The sequence below is a fragment of the Furipterus horrens genome, unplaced genomic scaffold (assembly GCF_987537825.1).
Source record: "Furipterus horrens unplaced genomic scaffold, mFurHor1.1.pri manual_scaffold_3, whole genome shotgun sequence".
Classification (NCBI taxonomy): Eukaryota; Metazoa; Chordata; class Mammalia; order Chiroptera; family Furipteridae; genus Furipterus; species Furipterus horrens.
The window spans coordinates 183,759,399-183,776,018 of NW_028327173.1; the positions used below are offsets into that span (position 1 = coordinate 183,759,399).

At 35.2% G+C, this 16,620-nt stretch overlaps 1 protein-coding gene across 5 annotated transcripts in view; it reads left to right on the forward strand.

The window, feature by feature from the left end:
• Positions 1-16,620, forward strand: part of FUT8 (fucosyltransferase 8) — a 293,901-nt gene that overhangs the window by 258,464 nt on the left and 18,817 nt on the right. For all 5 annotated transcript variants that reach the window (XM_090271000.1, XM_090271001.1, XM_090270999.1 and 2 more), the window contains one exon: positions 5,273-5,510. In XM_090271000.1, the coding sequence (XP_090127126.1) occupies positions 5,273-5,510 (238 nt within the window). The remainder of the gene's footprint in view (positions 1-5,272; positions 5,511-16,620) is intronic.

A 16,620-nucleotide genomic window follows, 5' to 3' on the forward strand; every position in this document is an offset into this window, starting at 1 on the left:
AATCTTTTCTTCATTACCAACACACAAAGCTATATGTTGCAAAATGTTTAAATAAACAAATTGAAAATTGTTTAGTGTTATGATTAGAGCATACAAAAAGCACAATAAAATTTAACACACCTGGCTCATTCCTTTTTTTTTTTTTTTTTACTGACCTCTCTTTATTGGAATTAAGAGCTATCTCTATGGCTTAAGTCTTCCCTACAGAAGGAATGTTGTTAGAGAGGAGCCTGGAAAAATCCCCAGGATTTGGATTTTTAACCTTTAAATATAAGTTCTTCAAGCGTTAAAAGACTAGAAAAACACATAGGGAAAAAGCTCCTTGACCTTGGTCTTGGCAGTGATATTTTTTTAGATATGACACCAAAAGCACAAGCAACAAAAGTAAAAATCAATAAATGGGACTACATCAAACTGAAAAGCTTCTGCACAGCAGACGAAATAATGAACAAAATGAAAAGGCAGTCTATGAAATGAGGGAAAATATTGCAAACCATATATCTGATAATACCCTGGCTGGTTTGGCTCAGTGGATTGAGCATCGTCCTGCGAGCTAAGTGTCGTTGGTTCGATCTTCCAGTCAGGGCACATCAGAGAAGGAAAACTCTTGACTCCAAAAAACCTCCGCTGCCTTGCGGCATACCTCTTCAGGGGAAAGGCTAAGGGAGTAAACCCCGACAGAAAATCCGGAGCCGGAGTCCCTAAGGCGGTTTGACGTTGTAGTCAACACCGGCAACTCCTGCGGCGCACCTGAAGCCAAGCTGTATTGACTCCGTCTTTCCCTTGGACCCTTCAGCTGCGAAGAGAGGGGGGGTCTGCTGCATGGGCAACAGCAGACCCTCCATATCACCCTGCCCAGGCTCTGTAGCTTCAGCTTCACTGGAGAGGACACTCCAGCGTCATCACAAGATGTCGATTCAACACGGGAGGAGACAGATACCGTGTCACTCCCGAGTTGGACTGCACAGCCACTCTCGGTGATGCAGATAGACTCTTAAGAAGCTACACCATCGTCTCTCGAGACGGACGGCTGCCGACGATATCTGATAAAGGCCTAACATCCAGAATATATAAGGAACTTAATATTAATAGCAAAACAACAACGATAGCACCCAATATGAACTTAGGACCTTAATTAATATTCCTTAAAAGAAGACATATCAATGCTCAACAGGTCATTAAGCATCAGTGAAATGCAAATCAAAACCACAATGTGTATTACCTGTTAGAAGGGCTATTATCAAAAAGACAAAAGATAAGTGTTGAGGATGTGGAGAAGAGGGAACCCTCAGGCGCTGTTGGTGGTATTGTTGTTATGGAAAACAGTACAGAAATTTCTTTACAAATAAATAGAGCTACCATATTATACAGTAATCCCACTACTTAGTATATATATCCAAAGGAAATGAAATCACTGTCTGGAAAAGACATCTGCACCCCCATGTTCATTGCAATATTGTTCACAATTGCCAAGATAATGGAAACAACCTATGTGCTACACTATCAATGGATGAGTGGATAAAGAAAAGTGTGTGTGTGTGTGCACATGTGCCTGTGTAAGCTCATGTGTAATAGGATGTTATTCAGCCATAATATTGAAGAAAATCTTGCTATTGGTGACAACACAAACGAACCTGGAAGATATTGTGCTAAAATGAAATAAGACAAAAGACAAATACTGCATGACTTCACTTACATGTGCAATCTAAATGAGTCAAGTTCATAATAAACAGAGTAGAACAGTAGTTACCAGGGGCAGGGAGGTGGAGGAAATGAAGAGATATTGGTCAAAGGGTACGAAGGTTCGGTTGATTATGTGGGATAAGCTCTAGAGATGTAACGTACAGCATGGTGAGTGTAGTTAACAGTACTGTATTGTATACTTGAAATTGGCTAAGAGCTGATTTTAAGTGTTCTCCCCACCAAAAACTGACATCACTTTTGTCTGTGTACATGAAATTCAGTAGAACTAATAATAGTTTATTAAACATTTACTCTTTGCAAGAGATGCCTGGAGATATTATGTTTTAGCTTCTTTGACTAAATGTTTTTTCATTTTTTTAGTTTAGCTTTTTTGTGCAATGTTTTTGGTCTGTAGTTACCAGGCAGAGAAGTGAGGGAAATTACATTGTGGCTGGAAAATTTTCCTCTAAAGAGGCTTTTATTTGTGTGTATGGAAAGTGTAAATAGTCATGGCAAAAGGCTTTATCTATGATTCAATTTAAAAGCCATGGAATCAGTACTACATTTTTTTTTTTTTGTAATATGACATCATTAACCCACAATTACTATTAACTTATTAAGTGAAGGCCGTGGAAACCTCTGTATCCTAGCAGTGCCAAAGTCATTTAATAACGGCTGTGGTTTAACTCGTCTCCTAAGAAATACAGTATATATGCTTTTCGTAAATACAGAAGTGAGCAATCTTTTAAATAAATCTTTAGTTTCAAAACTAAAGGTCACAGGTTTTTATTATGTGCCCTCACTTTTGTTTTCTTAAAAAACATGAAGACTAATGAAAATAAATAATAGGGGAAACTGGATGTGAGGTATTTGGGATATCTGTACTATCTTTGTAATAATTTTGCACATCTATGAACTGTTCTAAAAGAAAATATTTATTAAAAACTATATGAAGGACATTTTCATTTATATGAGTTTTAGAGATTAAAGTGTATTTCTTACACTAAACATGAAAAATCTGACATGACAGTGTTCCTTATTTGCTTTCTTTTTAAATTGAACTTACTGGGTTGACATTGTTAATAAAATCCTATAGGTTTCAGGTGTACCATTTTATAATATTGATTTGCTTTCTTGTTGAGTTATTATTAACTTATTGAGTTAATAATAAAACTTTGTATCAGTTTCAGAATGATGTTTATTTTCAGGGTCCTTGTATAATGTTGTTCAGAAAGTAAATTATATCGGTCTCTCTGTACCCATAACATCACAGCCCTCTGTGCCTCTCAAATATGTTGTGTTATAACTAGAATGAGAATCTTAATTGCCGTAGCAGTCTGTCATGAGTTCAGGGTCTTAAATGAAAAGATCAGCAAATGTAGTACTTGACTGGAGAAATAGTAGTGACCAATTCTTGCTGAATTTTATCCGGGCTCTCTTGGAGTCATAGAACTGTTAACTCTTCAGAAGGCTCTTGAGGGTATAAGTCAGCGATTTTCAACCGGTTTGCTGCAAGAAGTTTTAAAGCATTCAGTACCTGACTATTTAGTCAGGGGAACTGTCCTCTTTTCCCTTAGGTTGTCAAATAAAAAATGACGGCAGCTAACACAATAGCTGTCTGGTGTGAATGAATCAAAATTATACCTACATTTTTTGTCAGATCAGCAAAAAAAAAAAACTTTTTTTGTGCCACAAAATTTTAGTAATTAGTTTATGTGAGATGAAAAAGGTTGAAAATCGCTGGTACAGGTTCTGCTTTGATATTAAAAGGCTGGCCTGCAGTGGCATGTTGGAATGTGGAAGGTAACCTCTTCTGAAAGAAATTTGCATTTTTCCCTTCAGTCACATTTTTATGGCCTCATTGTCCTAGCTTTTGTTCTAGGGATCTCTCAACTTGACAGAACAGATAATATGCTTAGAAAATAGTGGGAGATTTGTGATTTGGTGACTGCTTTATTCAAGGCTCATATAATTGAGAAGTAGTTACTTTGCTTCTTGCTTTCTGGAACAGAAGATTCTGTTCCTTAAGACATCCACTCTTTCTCTTCCCTTTCAGACAAAACAGCTTGAAAAACCTTTCAGGCTAAGGAGTCCTTGTCAAAACAAATTTTTATTTGAAGAACTAAGATGCTTAGGTGAGGTGGATGTGCCTCACAACACCCTAGGCTCGTTTGGAAGCTGCTCTGTGACCACAGCGGAACAAACTTTTACCCAGGACACTTAATTATGTCTGATGAACAGGCTTTTACCCAGGACATTTTATTATGTCTGGGGGAAGGAAGGTGACTGCTCTCTCTAGTGGAGACCAGCAATTAGACCTTCTTCCGTCATGCCTTTTGTTGAGGAGGATACACATGAGAGATACAAGGTCAAGATTCATGAATTATCAGTAGTTTGGAGGCATTAGGATTACAGTTGACAGTAACAGATTATGTGAACTAGTACAGAGGGTACAGTGACCAGTCTGTGTCAGGGTCTATCAAACATCTTGACGCCACACTGGCAATAGGTGCAAGGTTTCATACATTCCTTGCTAGAGATTGTTTATACTTAACTAAGAGATAAGAAAAGCAGAGCAAGTTCTAAAGCATAAGAAGCATTCTTTAAATCCAATTCCCATGGAAACCCTCTGAGTGGTTTTCAGTCATGCTGCACACACAGCCTTATGTTGAGACTTAAAGACAAGCACAGCTGGAATGCCGGCGGCAGTCATGCTCAGGCTGGGGCTACAGTTCCCTAAACCACGAGGAGTGGTTCCCTACACTTAGGGATATTTAGCAACAGCTCATATAAGTTATAGCAAAATTGATGTTAGAGTAGAAAAAGGAAATTCTCATATTAGCAAAGACATTGCACCCACTGTTAAATAGTATTAAGTGTTTTAATCACTTCCTATTCATCTTATAGCAAATATACAAATAAGAAAATGACCGTTCTGATTAAAAAGTGGCATATCAAATTTTCAAGACAGTTACTATAGAATACGTTCTGTATTTTATTGTGAAAATTCCCAGCAGCTATCAAAATTGATTTTTTTTAAGTCCCATGACTGATATTTTGTAATTGTTGAATTCAGATATCTTTTTATTCAGTGGCTTTACTTCCATAATGATTTTCTTTGTGACATCTAGAACTTTGGAGACAGGTGGAATTAAAAGGTATATTATAATATTTTCTTTAAGATGATTTGAGTTTCATCAGGGAAGATATACCCAGAATGCTGAATTGAAACTGAAATAAATGAACTTTTTAATTTCCTTTTAAAAATCTCAATATATGCAACTTTGAGTTCACAGATGATCACACTTGAATGTTCTACATGATAGAAAAGTGAAAGAGTATTCTTTTAAATGTAACTGCTTAATTTCGTATCTGTTTAGTGATGTTTCCAAAGTAACTTTTTTTTTTTACTGCCACCCCCCTAAGTATACACATACAGTTTCTTTGAAATTCAGTTTTTAAAGCTGTATTCTTTGCTTTATAAAATATACTGGACCAGTCCTGTCTTATGATTTATGCACTATCACCTGTGAAGAGAAGTCGCTCTGTGTAGCTTACCTTCACCTTTGTTTCTCTTCCTTCCTGGCAGAATCCCAAGGACTGCAGCAAAGCCAAGAAGCTAGTGTGTAATATCAACAAAGGCTGTGGCTATGGCTGTCAACTGCATCATGTGGTCTACTGCTTCATGATTGCATATGGCACCCAGCGAACACTTATCTTGGAATCTCAGAACTGGCGCTATGCTACTGGTGGTTGGGAAACGGTGTTTAGACCTGTAAGTGAGACCTGCACAGACAGAGCTGGCATCTCCACTGGTCACTGGTCAGGTAAGAAGCCTGTGCAACTTGTCAGATTCTCTGGGTTGAACTGCCATATAACCAGATTATCAGATTTCTTTGTAAAACTTTATGGCTCATAGTCATCTTTTTCTTTGGATCCATGAATGCTGTCCCATCATTCAAATTAAATCTAGAACAATATATTATTTAAAAAGTATTTCATGATCTATTTTATTTCTGATGTTTATTTTCATCTGGATTTAGCAAAATCACTAAGCTTTTTCAAAGGAATGAAATTTACTCTTTTAATGGTGATGGTGATGGTGATGATATACCTTTCACTTTTTAGGGTGATTCCACATTATGTTTTTAATGATTTTTCTTGTATTTTTTACCATTACCATGTAGTGCTGTTACACCCCCTTGTCCCCTACAATCACCACACTGCTGTCCATGCCCATGAGTCCATTTTCCTTTTTCTCAATCCCTTCACCCCCTAATTCCTCCCTTAGCTCTCCATCTATGAGTCTGTCTCTATTTTGCTTGTTAGTTCAGTTTGTTCATTAGATTCTACATATGAGAGAAATCATATGGTATTTGTCTTTCTCTGATTGGCTTATTTCAGTTAGCATAGTGTTCTCCAGGTCCATCCATACTGTTGCAAAGGGTAAAACTTTTTTCTTTTTTATGGCCAAGTAGTATTCAATTGTGAAAAGGTCCCATAGTATAGTTGTTTTATCCACTCATCTACTGATGGACACTTGGGCCGCTTCCATATCTTCCATATCTTGGCGATTGTAAATAATGCTGCAATGAACAGGGTGCTTATGTTCTTTAAAATTAGTGTTTTAGGTTCCTTTGGATATATTCCCAGAAGTGGGATTGCTGGGTCTAAATGTCCATTTTTAATTTTTTGAGGTATCTCCACCAACAGTGCAAAAGAGTTCCCCTTTCTCCACATCCTGGCCAGCACTTGTTGTTTGTTGATTTATTGATGATAGCCATCCTGACAGGTATGAGTTGTTATCTAATTGTGGTTTTAATTTTCATTTCTCTCATAATTAGTTACTTTGAGCATCTTTTCATATGTCTATTGGCCATCTGTATGTCCTCCTTGGAGAAGTGTCTATTCAGGTCCTTTGCCCATTTTTTAATTGGGTTGTCTGTTATTTTGGTGTTGAGTTTTGTGAGTTCTTTATAAATTTTGGATATTAACCCCTTATCAGATGTATCGGCAAATATGTTCTCCCATTCTGTGGGTTGCTTTTTCTTTTGTTGATGTTTTCCTCTGCTGTGCACAAACTTCTTTAGTTAGATGTAGTCCCATTTATTTATTTTTTCTTTTGTTTCCCTTATCTGGGGAGATTTTTTTGATAAAATATTGCTATGAGCTATGTCCGAGATTTTGCTGCCTGATTTCTTCTAGGGTTTTTATGGTTTCAGGTCTGACATTTAAGTCTTTCATCTATTTTGAATTTATTCTTGCATGTGGTGTAATAAGGTGGTCTAGTTTCATTTTTCTGCACATATCTCTCCAATTTTCCCCACACCATTTATTGAATAATCTATCTTTAGCCAATTTATATGTGCTTGCTTCCTCTGTTGACCATTAATAGACTATAAAGGTATGGGTTTATTTCTGGGCACTCTGTTCTGTTCCATTGATCTATGCGTCTGTTTTTATGCCAGTACCATGCTTTTTTGATTACTATGGCCTTATAGTATAGTTTGATATTAGGTAGTGTAATTCCTCCAACTTTGTTCTTCTTTCTCAGGATTGCTATTGCTATGTGGTGCCTTTTGTGCTTTTATATAAATTTTTGAAATATTTGTTCTAGTTCTGTGTCATTGGAATCCTGATAGCAATTATATTGAATCTATAGATTGCTTTGGGTAGCATGGACATTTTAATGACGTTAATGCTTCCTATCCATGAACATGATATGTACTTTCACTTATTTGTATCTATTTCAATTTTTCCTTCAATGTCTTATAATTTCTGAGTACAGTTCTTTTACATTCTTAGTTAGCTTTATTTCTAGGTAAAAAGCGGACAGCATCCAGTACTCCCAGGTGGTCTCACATCCAAGTACTAACCAAGCCCCACCCTGCTCCACATTATTGATCTCGGCTAATTCTTAAAATTATCTTACAAGTAATGTAGACCTGCTTTTTTTTTTTTTTTTTTTTTAAACTTAAGTGTGCATGAGAATCACCTGGAAGATGTGTTAAAACACTAGTTTTTGATTCAGTAGGTCTGGGTGGGGCCTAAGAATTTGTATTTCTGATAAAATTTCCAGACCCAGGGACCAAACTTTGTGAACCACTGAAGCTCCTTTATCTCCATTTTACAGTTGAAGACACTAAAGCATAATTTGTTTATGTAGTTCTACATTTTATTCAGAAAACATTTGATGATCAATAATTGATTAAGACACTATACTATAGGCATTATAAGAGATATAAATATCAGCAAGTGATTTCCCTTTTCTCTTATGATCTGGTGGTAGAGGGTATAGAATATATAGAGAACATATACGGAGAGTTTCTTATTGCAAGTCTGTTGTATTTTTCTACATTGGTGATCTTTAAAGAAGGCCTAAACAGAGGTAATCTTGAGCAAGTTAGTTTCCTCATCAGTAAAATGAGAATTAATAATTTACTTACCTCTGAGTTGTTGGCAGGATTAAATGAAATGGTATGTGTAATGCACTTAGCACAGCCCCTGATATATGAGCCCTAGTAATTGATAGCCGTCATTAATAGCTTTTATTCATTGAACAAATACACATGGAGTGCCTACAGTGTGGAAAATACTGAACTAAGTTATTAGGTGAAATTCTAAGCAAGATAATAGACTGTCTCTGCACTCACATCTTGTGGGAAGTCAAACTTTTTTTCAAAAGGCTGAGGCATCCCAGTTAATATAATTTCTCATGAGACAAAAACATGAGATGTGGCCCTGACCGGTGTGGCTCAGTTGGTTGGGCATCCTCCAAGCAAAGCAAAAGATTGAATGTTTGATTCCTGGTCGGGGCATTTATATGGATTGTGGGTTCAATCCCCAGTTGGGGCGCATATGAGATGTAGCACATTGATGTTTCTTTCTCACATCGATGTGTTTCTCCCTCTCTTTCTTTCTCCCTTCCTGTCTCTCTAGAGCAGTGGTTCTCAACCTTCCTAATGCCGTGACCCTTTAATACAGTTCCTCATGTTGTGGTGACCCCCAACCATAAATTATTTTTGTTGCTACTTCATAACTGTAATTTTGCTACTGTTATGAATCATAATGTAAATATCTGATATGCAGAATGTATTTTCATTGTTACAAATTGAACATAATTAAAGCATAGTGATTAATCACAAAAACAGTATGTAATTATATATGTGTTTTCCAATGGTCTTAGGCGACCCCTGTGAAAGGGTTGTTTGACCCCCATAGGGGTCGCGACCCACAGGTTGAGAACCGCTGCTCTAGAGATAAATAAGTAAAACCTTTTAAAAAACTAGCTGTGGAATAGGAAGCTATGTCATTGGCAAAGTGAGTAACTTTAGTGCCTTTGTTTCTTTTAGCCTCCTTTGGAAAAAATATCAGATAATATCTGATGCTTCACAGAAATGGTCAGGAGAGTTAACTGGATAACTTCTATAAAGTGCTTTAAAAGGTCCTATATGAATTTAAAGTGTTCTTGTGATGTGAGTTGTGTCTTCCTTAGGATGATTTAGGAGCTTTATTCTATATATCAACACATGTTTTTCTTTGTAAGTGATTCTCTTAATCTATAACCTAACTGAGCTTTAGTTTTAAAGTTACGTCTTCCATTGGTCTGCTCTGTAGTTTACAGCTGATGCAAACAGAGTAAGCATCAAGGTTAGGAAGATAAAAGAAAAGCAGCTCTGTCAGGCTCACTGAAGCTAACTTTTTCATTTTATGGACTTAGTTCAGTTTCAAGCTTCTTTGTAGAAGTACAGAGCCAGAGTAGGGCGTGGTTCTTAGTATTACTATTCAAGGGAGAGGCAACTTTTTGGGTGGTATTCAGTTAACACAAAAGTAAAAAGTTGACCCCACGACACATCAAATTTAGTATATAGTTTGGCCCTGCCTATAGGCTACAACTAGTTATTTGGTTTGTTTGATTTTTAATCCTTATGCATTCTGTATGTACAGGATATGAAGATTGAAATGGCTTGAATTTGAAACATTCAGAATTTGTTAATGTTATAATTAAACAAATCATTCTTTATATTAATATATCTGGAATCTAATGCCTAATAGATTGTGATTTATACAGCTTATAAATAACCACTCTTGTTAGTACATTCACTTCTGCCTACCTCTGATCTAAGTTCTCCCTGGTAAACACGTGCCAAACACCGTACCTAGCAGAAACATGATTACAGGCATAACAATTCCTAAGTCTAGGAACTAAATAAAATGACTAATCTTAATATCTCTACCCTCTCGACTCCCCCTATTCTGTAAATTTTTCCAAGCCTTCCATATAATTTTCAGTACTGAAAAGTTGTCAGTGGTATTTTCTTCTTCATTTGCAGTCCCTGATTAAAGAAATTATTGCAATATTTTTATCATGGTGGCACAATTATAATTTTAATTAAATAGATCTTTCCTTTTATCACTGTTGGTATTATATAAAATCATAGATTTTTATTCATGCTAATCAATTCAACTGTGCCTTTGGATACATTTAATTAGTGATTATTTTCAATATGCTTGTAGAACTCATCATAACTAAAATAGATGCTAATCTTATATACAGAAGAAGGGAGAGATTTATGTTTGAGCACAGCAAACTATGCTTGCTATCTACTTCTGTATATACAGTACATTATCTATGTGTGTACCTTTTGGAGAAACTACCCTATTTCTAGGTTTAGAAGAAACAGAATAAAATTTAATAAGCTCTTTGACATTAATCCTTTAGTTAGCCATAAATCAACTATATCTGTTATTGTTCTGACTTGTACAAAGTATCTTGGGGTATTTCCTTTGGCACAACTGTCATCAAGTTATTATTGTTCATACGTACTTGACATGCTGTACCTGCAGGTGGAATTTAGTGATTCCTGTTCAAATCTGTCAGCACTACAGGAATTAATATGCACTTCTGATCATTTCAGTGGCTAAGTCATACCTTGTAGGTTGAGTTCTATGTTTCTTCTTCATTATTTGATATTTGTTTCTGAAACCATATCCTGTGTAGTAATTTGGTTAAGTGAAGCAAAAATATTAAAAATTATGCTTCCAGTTAAAAATTATAATAGTAGTTTTTTCCATCATCTGTGGATATCTATTCTAAAGGTGCTGATAAAATGGTAGATTTAATTTTCTATATCACAGTACGTTTTCTAAACCTGAACTAACTACTATAATAAGCCTGATTCTTCCAAATAGATTTCTTATGATAATTCAGAATGGGAATATTGGTATTTAATGGTTTGGTGTATCTTTCAACAATTATTGGTTTATATAAAATACATTGACTATGTATATAGGCTATGTATGATGACCAGCTTCCAAAATGCTTTTCTAGTTGATATAAACACTCTCGAATAGATAATTTAGCAACAGAAAACCTCAATATTCTTCTTTTTTTTTTCATTCTAAAAATTGAACATTTATTCAGATTAGCACTTAACCACTTTGGCTGTTTTGTATTTCCTTCTTATCTTTTCCCCACTGTCTTAATAAATACATAATTAATCGAACTGAATTACTTATTTTAGTAAATCTAATTGGCAAACTTTTTAAAAATGAAAATAATGACTAGAAAGAAACAGTGTTTGTAAATGTGATAAAATGTAATGCCCTTGAGGTGCCTGATTTAAGTACAAGTTTAGGTAGATTGCCATTTGCTATGTTTAGTTATCTAAACTGGATGGTTACTTTCTCTCCATATCTCGTTTAAAAAGGCTTTTGGTCAGAGAGTTTTATTTGGCATCCTTATATGGAAGAAGTCTTAGAATAACAATAATTGAAGAAAAAAACTTGCTGCGTGCAGGCACCATGCTGGGCTACATGAAGAAGACAGGAGCAGTCCCTGCCCCGTAGGAGGTGTGGAGGAAAGGCAGACAGCTGAAAGAACGACTGAAATATATTGTGATATGAGTAAGCTGATAATACTCCGAAGCACATACATAACACATATCAGAGATTCTTCTGGAGGAAGTGATTTTTAAGCTAAGATACAAAGTATGAATAGGAGTCAACCAGATAGAGACGTGGTAGGAGAATTTTCTGTCAGTGGACACATGTAAAAAGAGAGGCAAGCGGACATGGAGCCAATGGGGTAATTGCAAGTAATCCATAGTAAAGTTTGACGATTGAGAGACTAATTAATCTTTTGTTTTGAAAACATGGGTCACTTATAGGATTGGCTTTCGAATGGTTGTGTGATTTTGTTTCTCCCTATAAACCAATAGGTTTTAATTCAAGGGTTAATGCTCTTTGTTTTGTTTTTTCTTCCAAGAGTGGACAAAGTTAGAAGTCAAAATGCTTTCAGCTAGCTGGGTCTTGGTGTTATTTAGGAACCATTAAATTCTTTTAAAAATCAAAAATATTGCATTTTTAATATTTTTTAAAGTTCACTCTTGGTAAATTTTAAAAGCTGACAAATACTACAAACTTATAAAATCCAGAAAAAAGCAGCATGGTATTTTTATTAATGAACTGCTTAAAACATTTCCCTAATGGTATTTTTTCTGCATTTTAAAATGTGAATGATCTCTGTATGGCAACAATTTTTCATTATTATTTTATATACAGAAAATAGGAAGGTAATTCAGTTTATTGGAACACAGCCATGTTTACTTGTTAACTTATTGTCTGTGGCTGCTTTTATACTGCAGTGGCAGAGTTGAGTAGATGCAACAAAGACCATATAGCCCTCAGAGCCTAAATATTTACTATATGACTTCTTACAAAATAAGTTTGCTCTACAATGCTCTACAATAATAATTACCAAACAAATATATAGTTTCAATTGTTGTAAATTTGTGAATAGTGTTTTTAAAAATTTGTTTGCCTCAAATTAATAAGCTCTCAATCTAAATAGAAAATTGAACCAGAAGCATGTAAACAAGGAGCAGACTAACAGTGACCAGGGGTAGGGGGGTGGGGAAGAGGGGGTATATGAAGGAGAAGGGTCTAGTTAAGAAACTAGTATAAATGACCCATGGATGTGGACAACGGGGTGAGGATTGACTGTGGGAGAAGGGGTGGGTGGGCTATGGGGGAGCAATGGAGGAAAAATGGGACAACTGTAATAGAAAAACAATAAAGTCAAAAATAAAAAAAATAATAAAAATAAAAAATTTAAAAAAGGGAAGAAGATCAACACAATAATTTGAAAATTCTATCTCATGAGCTAAAATGTGGTTAGTGATGTTATAAAAATTTAAACAAAAACCGTGAAGGATTGGAAGGTACATTCATTCCAGCCAGAAATTGAGCTGGTCTTGAAAAAGTTGTAAAGTGTCCACAAATCTTAAGTATAGTATTCTGTACACTGGGAGTACTGGACCGATGATGATAAAAATGCTCACATGCCTGTCATATGTCTTAGCTTACGTAGGGTAGTGCCAACGTATCAGAACTCCAGGGCATTACTTTTTCTTCTGCCTCTGATTGCCTCAATTATGTGGAAGAGAGCATTAAACCATCTGCTTCTCAGTTATCTTTTAGTAGAAAGTGACTAAAAAACCAGTCTAATTAGGTTTGTATTTCTCAACATACTCCAAAACAGACCTGCTTGAGGGTGTTGAGTGCAAGTAAATTTCTTTAGCTGTAGAATTATGAAAATGATAGTGGTTTAGGTAAATAAACCTTGTGTATTATATTTATTCTTAACTGTCATTGAATAGGTGAAATTGTAAATCAGTGTTTACATTCAGAGTAATTGCAATCTTTATGTAGGTTTCTTATTCATAGGAATTTAACGTGCAATTTTTAAAAATTGTCACCCAGGGGTATGTTATTATTGGTTTTAGAGAGATAAGAAGGGAGGGAGGGAGAGAAGGGGAGAGATAGAGAGAGACAGACAGACAGCCGGACATCGATAGGTTGCCTCCTATACAAGCCCCAATGACACCAGGGATCAAATCTGCAACCTAGGTATGTGCCCTCACCAGGAATTGACCTGCAACTTTTTGGTGTACATATGATGCTCCAACCAACTGAGCCACCCAGCCAGGGCTAACATGTAATTTTATAACACATTAGCAATGATTTGGGAAAAACAGTAAATAAATACAACCATGCTTTTGAAGAATATTGGCAAAAGGTAGTCAAGTTAATATAGAATTGCTTGTTAGGAAACTTTTTAATTGAATTGAGGAAATGACATTGGATTGCCACTATTATCACTCAACCATTCATTGTAAATAGTGGCATGGATATAAACAATGAATGTTACCCTGAAAGATTTGTACTTTTAAAATTAAGAACATAGGAAAGTATTCAATTATATCAGGAGATACATTTTTTGCTAGGATAATTTAGAATGTGACAGTTAAATAATTCATCAAAAGGCTGGATATGAAAGGGTTTTCCTCAAAGGAAGAAAAGGGTAAGTTACTCCATCTCAACTGAACAATATTCTGAGCACCAAAAATAAAGGCAGGGGAGGCATAAAGATTCCCGAATTTTGTAGTTTGTGCAGGCCAGCATCCATAGTTTTAAGTAATAAATGTTATGTCTATATTCATGACAGTTAAAAAAATCTGATAATAGCTTTTAGATACTTTTTGAATATCATTAATTCTGTTATATAATTATCGAACTAACTAATGTATATAAGGACCAAATCACTGTTCCTTGGTCTTCTGTGGATATATAATTTAAATTAAACGTCTCTCATTTGATTAAATGAAATCTCTTTTTTAATATTCTTCTTAGCCTGAAAAATATGCATTAATGATAAATAGTAATTTTTGTTTTTGTGATTTTATATAAAATGGCTATAATTTTACATAAAAATGTGTACTTGATGACGTTTTCAGTTTAACAGAAACACTGTAACAACTGTAATATGCCCTTGCCTGTTTATTTATACATACTCCTCTCTATTTTAATAATGAAATTATCTGTGTAATTGAGTAAAAACAGAGTGGCCACAAATGCAGAAGAAAACACTTGTGTAAATTAATGCATTTGCCATACCATTTCTTAAAAACCACTTTGCAGTTCTGTCTCATGGTAATGAATTACCTGGGTCTTTAGGTTATGCTGAGCAGATTAAAGAAAAAGGGGGAAGAAAAGAATCATTTAGAGTTCTGAATGCAGTCTTTGCATTGTAGCTAAAAGTAATAGCCTGAACCCTCCATCTAGCCATGTCATTCTTTAAAAATAACAGGGAAATAAATCATTCCACAGCTCATTTTGATGACATTGATGAAATTATCTATTGTCAAGGACAGGCTAGCATTTTAAAGCTATTGCTTTTTTAAGTAAAACACAATATGCTGTTATTCAGTTTTATGTTTAATTGGTTTAATTTAAATTAACAAAGAACTATCAAGGACCACAGGTAAGAGATACTTACAGAAAAGTACTGTTCAGTTTGTGGATTTTTTTAAAAAAGGTCATTGCCTCTACTCCTGTCTTTTCTCCTCTCTGTTTAGGTTAGTGACTTCCAGAAATGAGAAAGTAGAAGTTCAGAATCTTTTATTTTCGTACTTGTCAGTTACAATCTCTTTTGTCATTGGAATGTGAGACAACACATTTTTGCAACCTGCCGCTCAATATTCCCAATTCAAAAAAGTGGTTTGGATGCAGTTTTCCTTAGCACTAAATGAAAGAATTCACTTTCTCACAGAGACCAATACATAGAACAGCAAGAATGCTGCAGTCAAATCTCTCCTAAATTAATTAAAAGAGATGTAATTGTAGATAATTTAAAAGGACAGATAGCCAAAAAGTCACTTTTTCTTCACTTTGAATTTTATTCCCATGCTATGGCAACTTGACCCCAGGGTATGGAAGTGGTGTGCAGAGGCTACAGTCCACCATGTGGATTAAACACACTGCAAGAAATAGAGACCTTTTGGCTGTTGTTGCATGAAGGTGAATAGCTGTAACCACCAGCGAGCTTGCCCTTTTTGACAGCTGGCTTTATTTAGCATTTAAAAAAATTGCATGCTATTTGCCTCTGGTGCCTGGCATTCTTCAATTAAAATTTTAAATGATTTCTTATCATCCCCTAACAGAAAGCTCACTTATGCAGTTCCCAATTTAGCCTGAGACACCTGTTCCTGGGTCCATTTTTTTTTTTTTTTAAGTTCAATACAAAATCCCTGTGCTGTGTCTTGCTGGAATGAAAGGAAGCACACATTATTATATTGGAACTTGATCAAGCTCCTTAGATGGGCTTAAATGAAAGATTGAGGCCTGTTAATGGATATGACATGTTATTACATGACAGTCGTTTTAATAAACATTGTGTTAATAGTGTTAATTTTAAGAGTTGATTTTACTTTGTTAACAACAATCTGGAAACAATAAATAGGGAAAGGGGCCTCATATATCACTTGGATTTCTTTTAAATTCCATCAATTAGCAAAGAGTAAGAAACTGTTATACATGATGGCAAATTTAATGTATCTGTTTGCCATAAAAGAAAGAGTACTTTGAAAAAGCTATCCTTTCACTTATATCAACGTATAGCGTTTCTATCAATATTGACCAGAAAATCCTTACAGTTGTCAACTTGAAAACATCTACACTGACGTAGAAATTAAATACATTCAGATAGAACAAGTTTCTTCCGAGGAAAAGAGGTATCAGGTAACCTCTGACTCATATTTTATTGAATTTAGGCTGTTTGTCCAAATAGCCTTACAGCTGGACTGAAAAAAGCCTTTTTTATTTAATAGAAAACTCTAAATTTGTGTTTCAATTTGTGTTGAATTTAGCCTTGTTAGTTGGATAGAGGTTTCATTGGAAGGGACCCTTTCCATGCCTAGCTCCCTTTTCAGTCAAAGGAGACACCTTATCTTTTCCCATCATTAATAACTTTTTTTAAAGAAGGGGTGGGGGTGGCTGGGAGAGACTCCTTTTAAAAAAAATTTATTTGTGATATTTTTAGAGAGAGAGAAAGGGAGGGAGAAAGAGAGGGAGAGAAACATTGATGTGAGAGAGAAA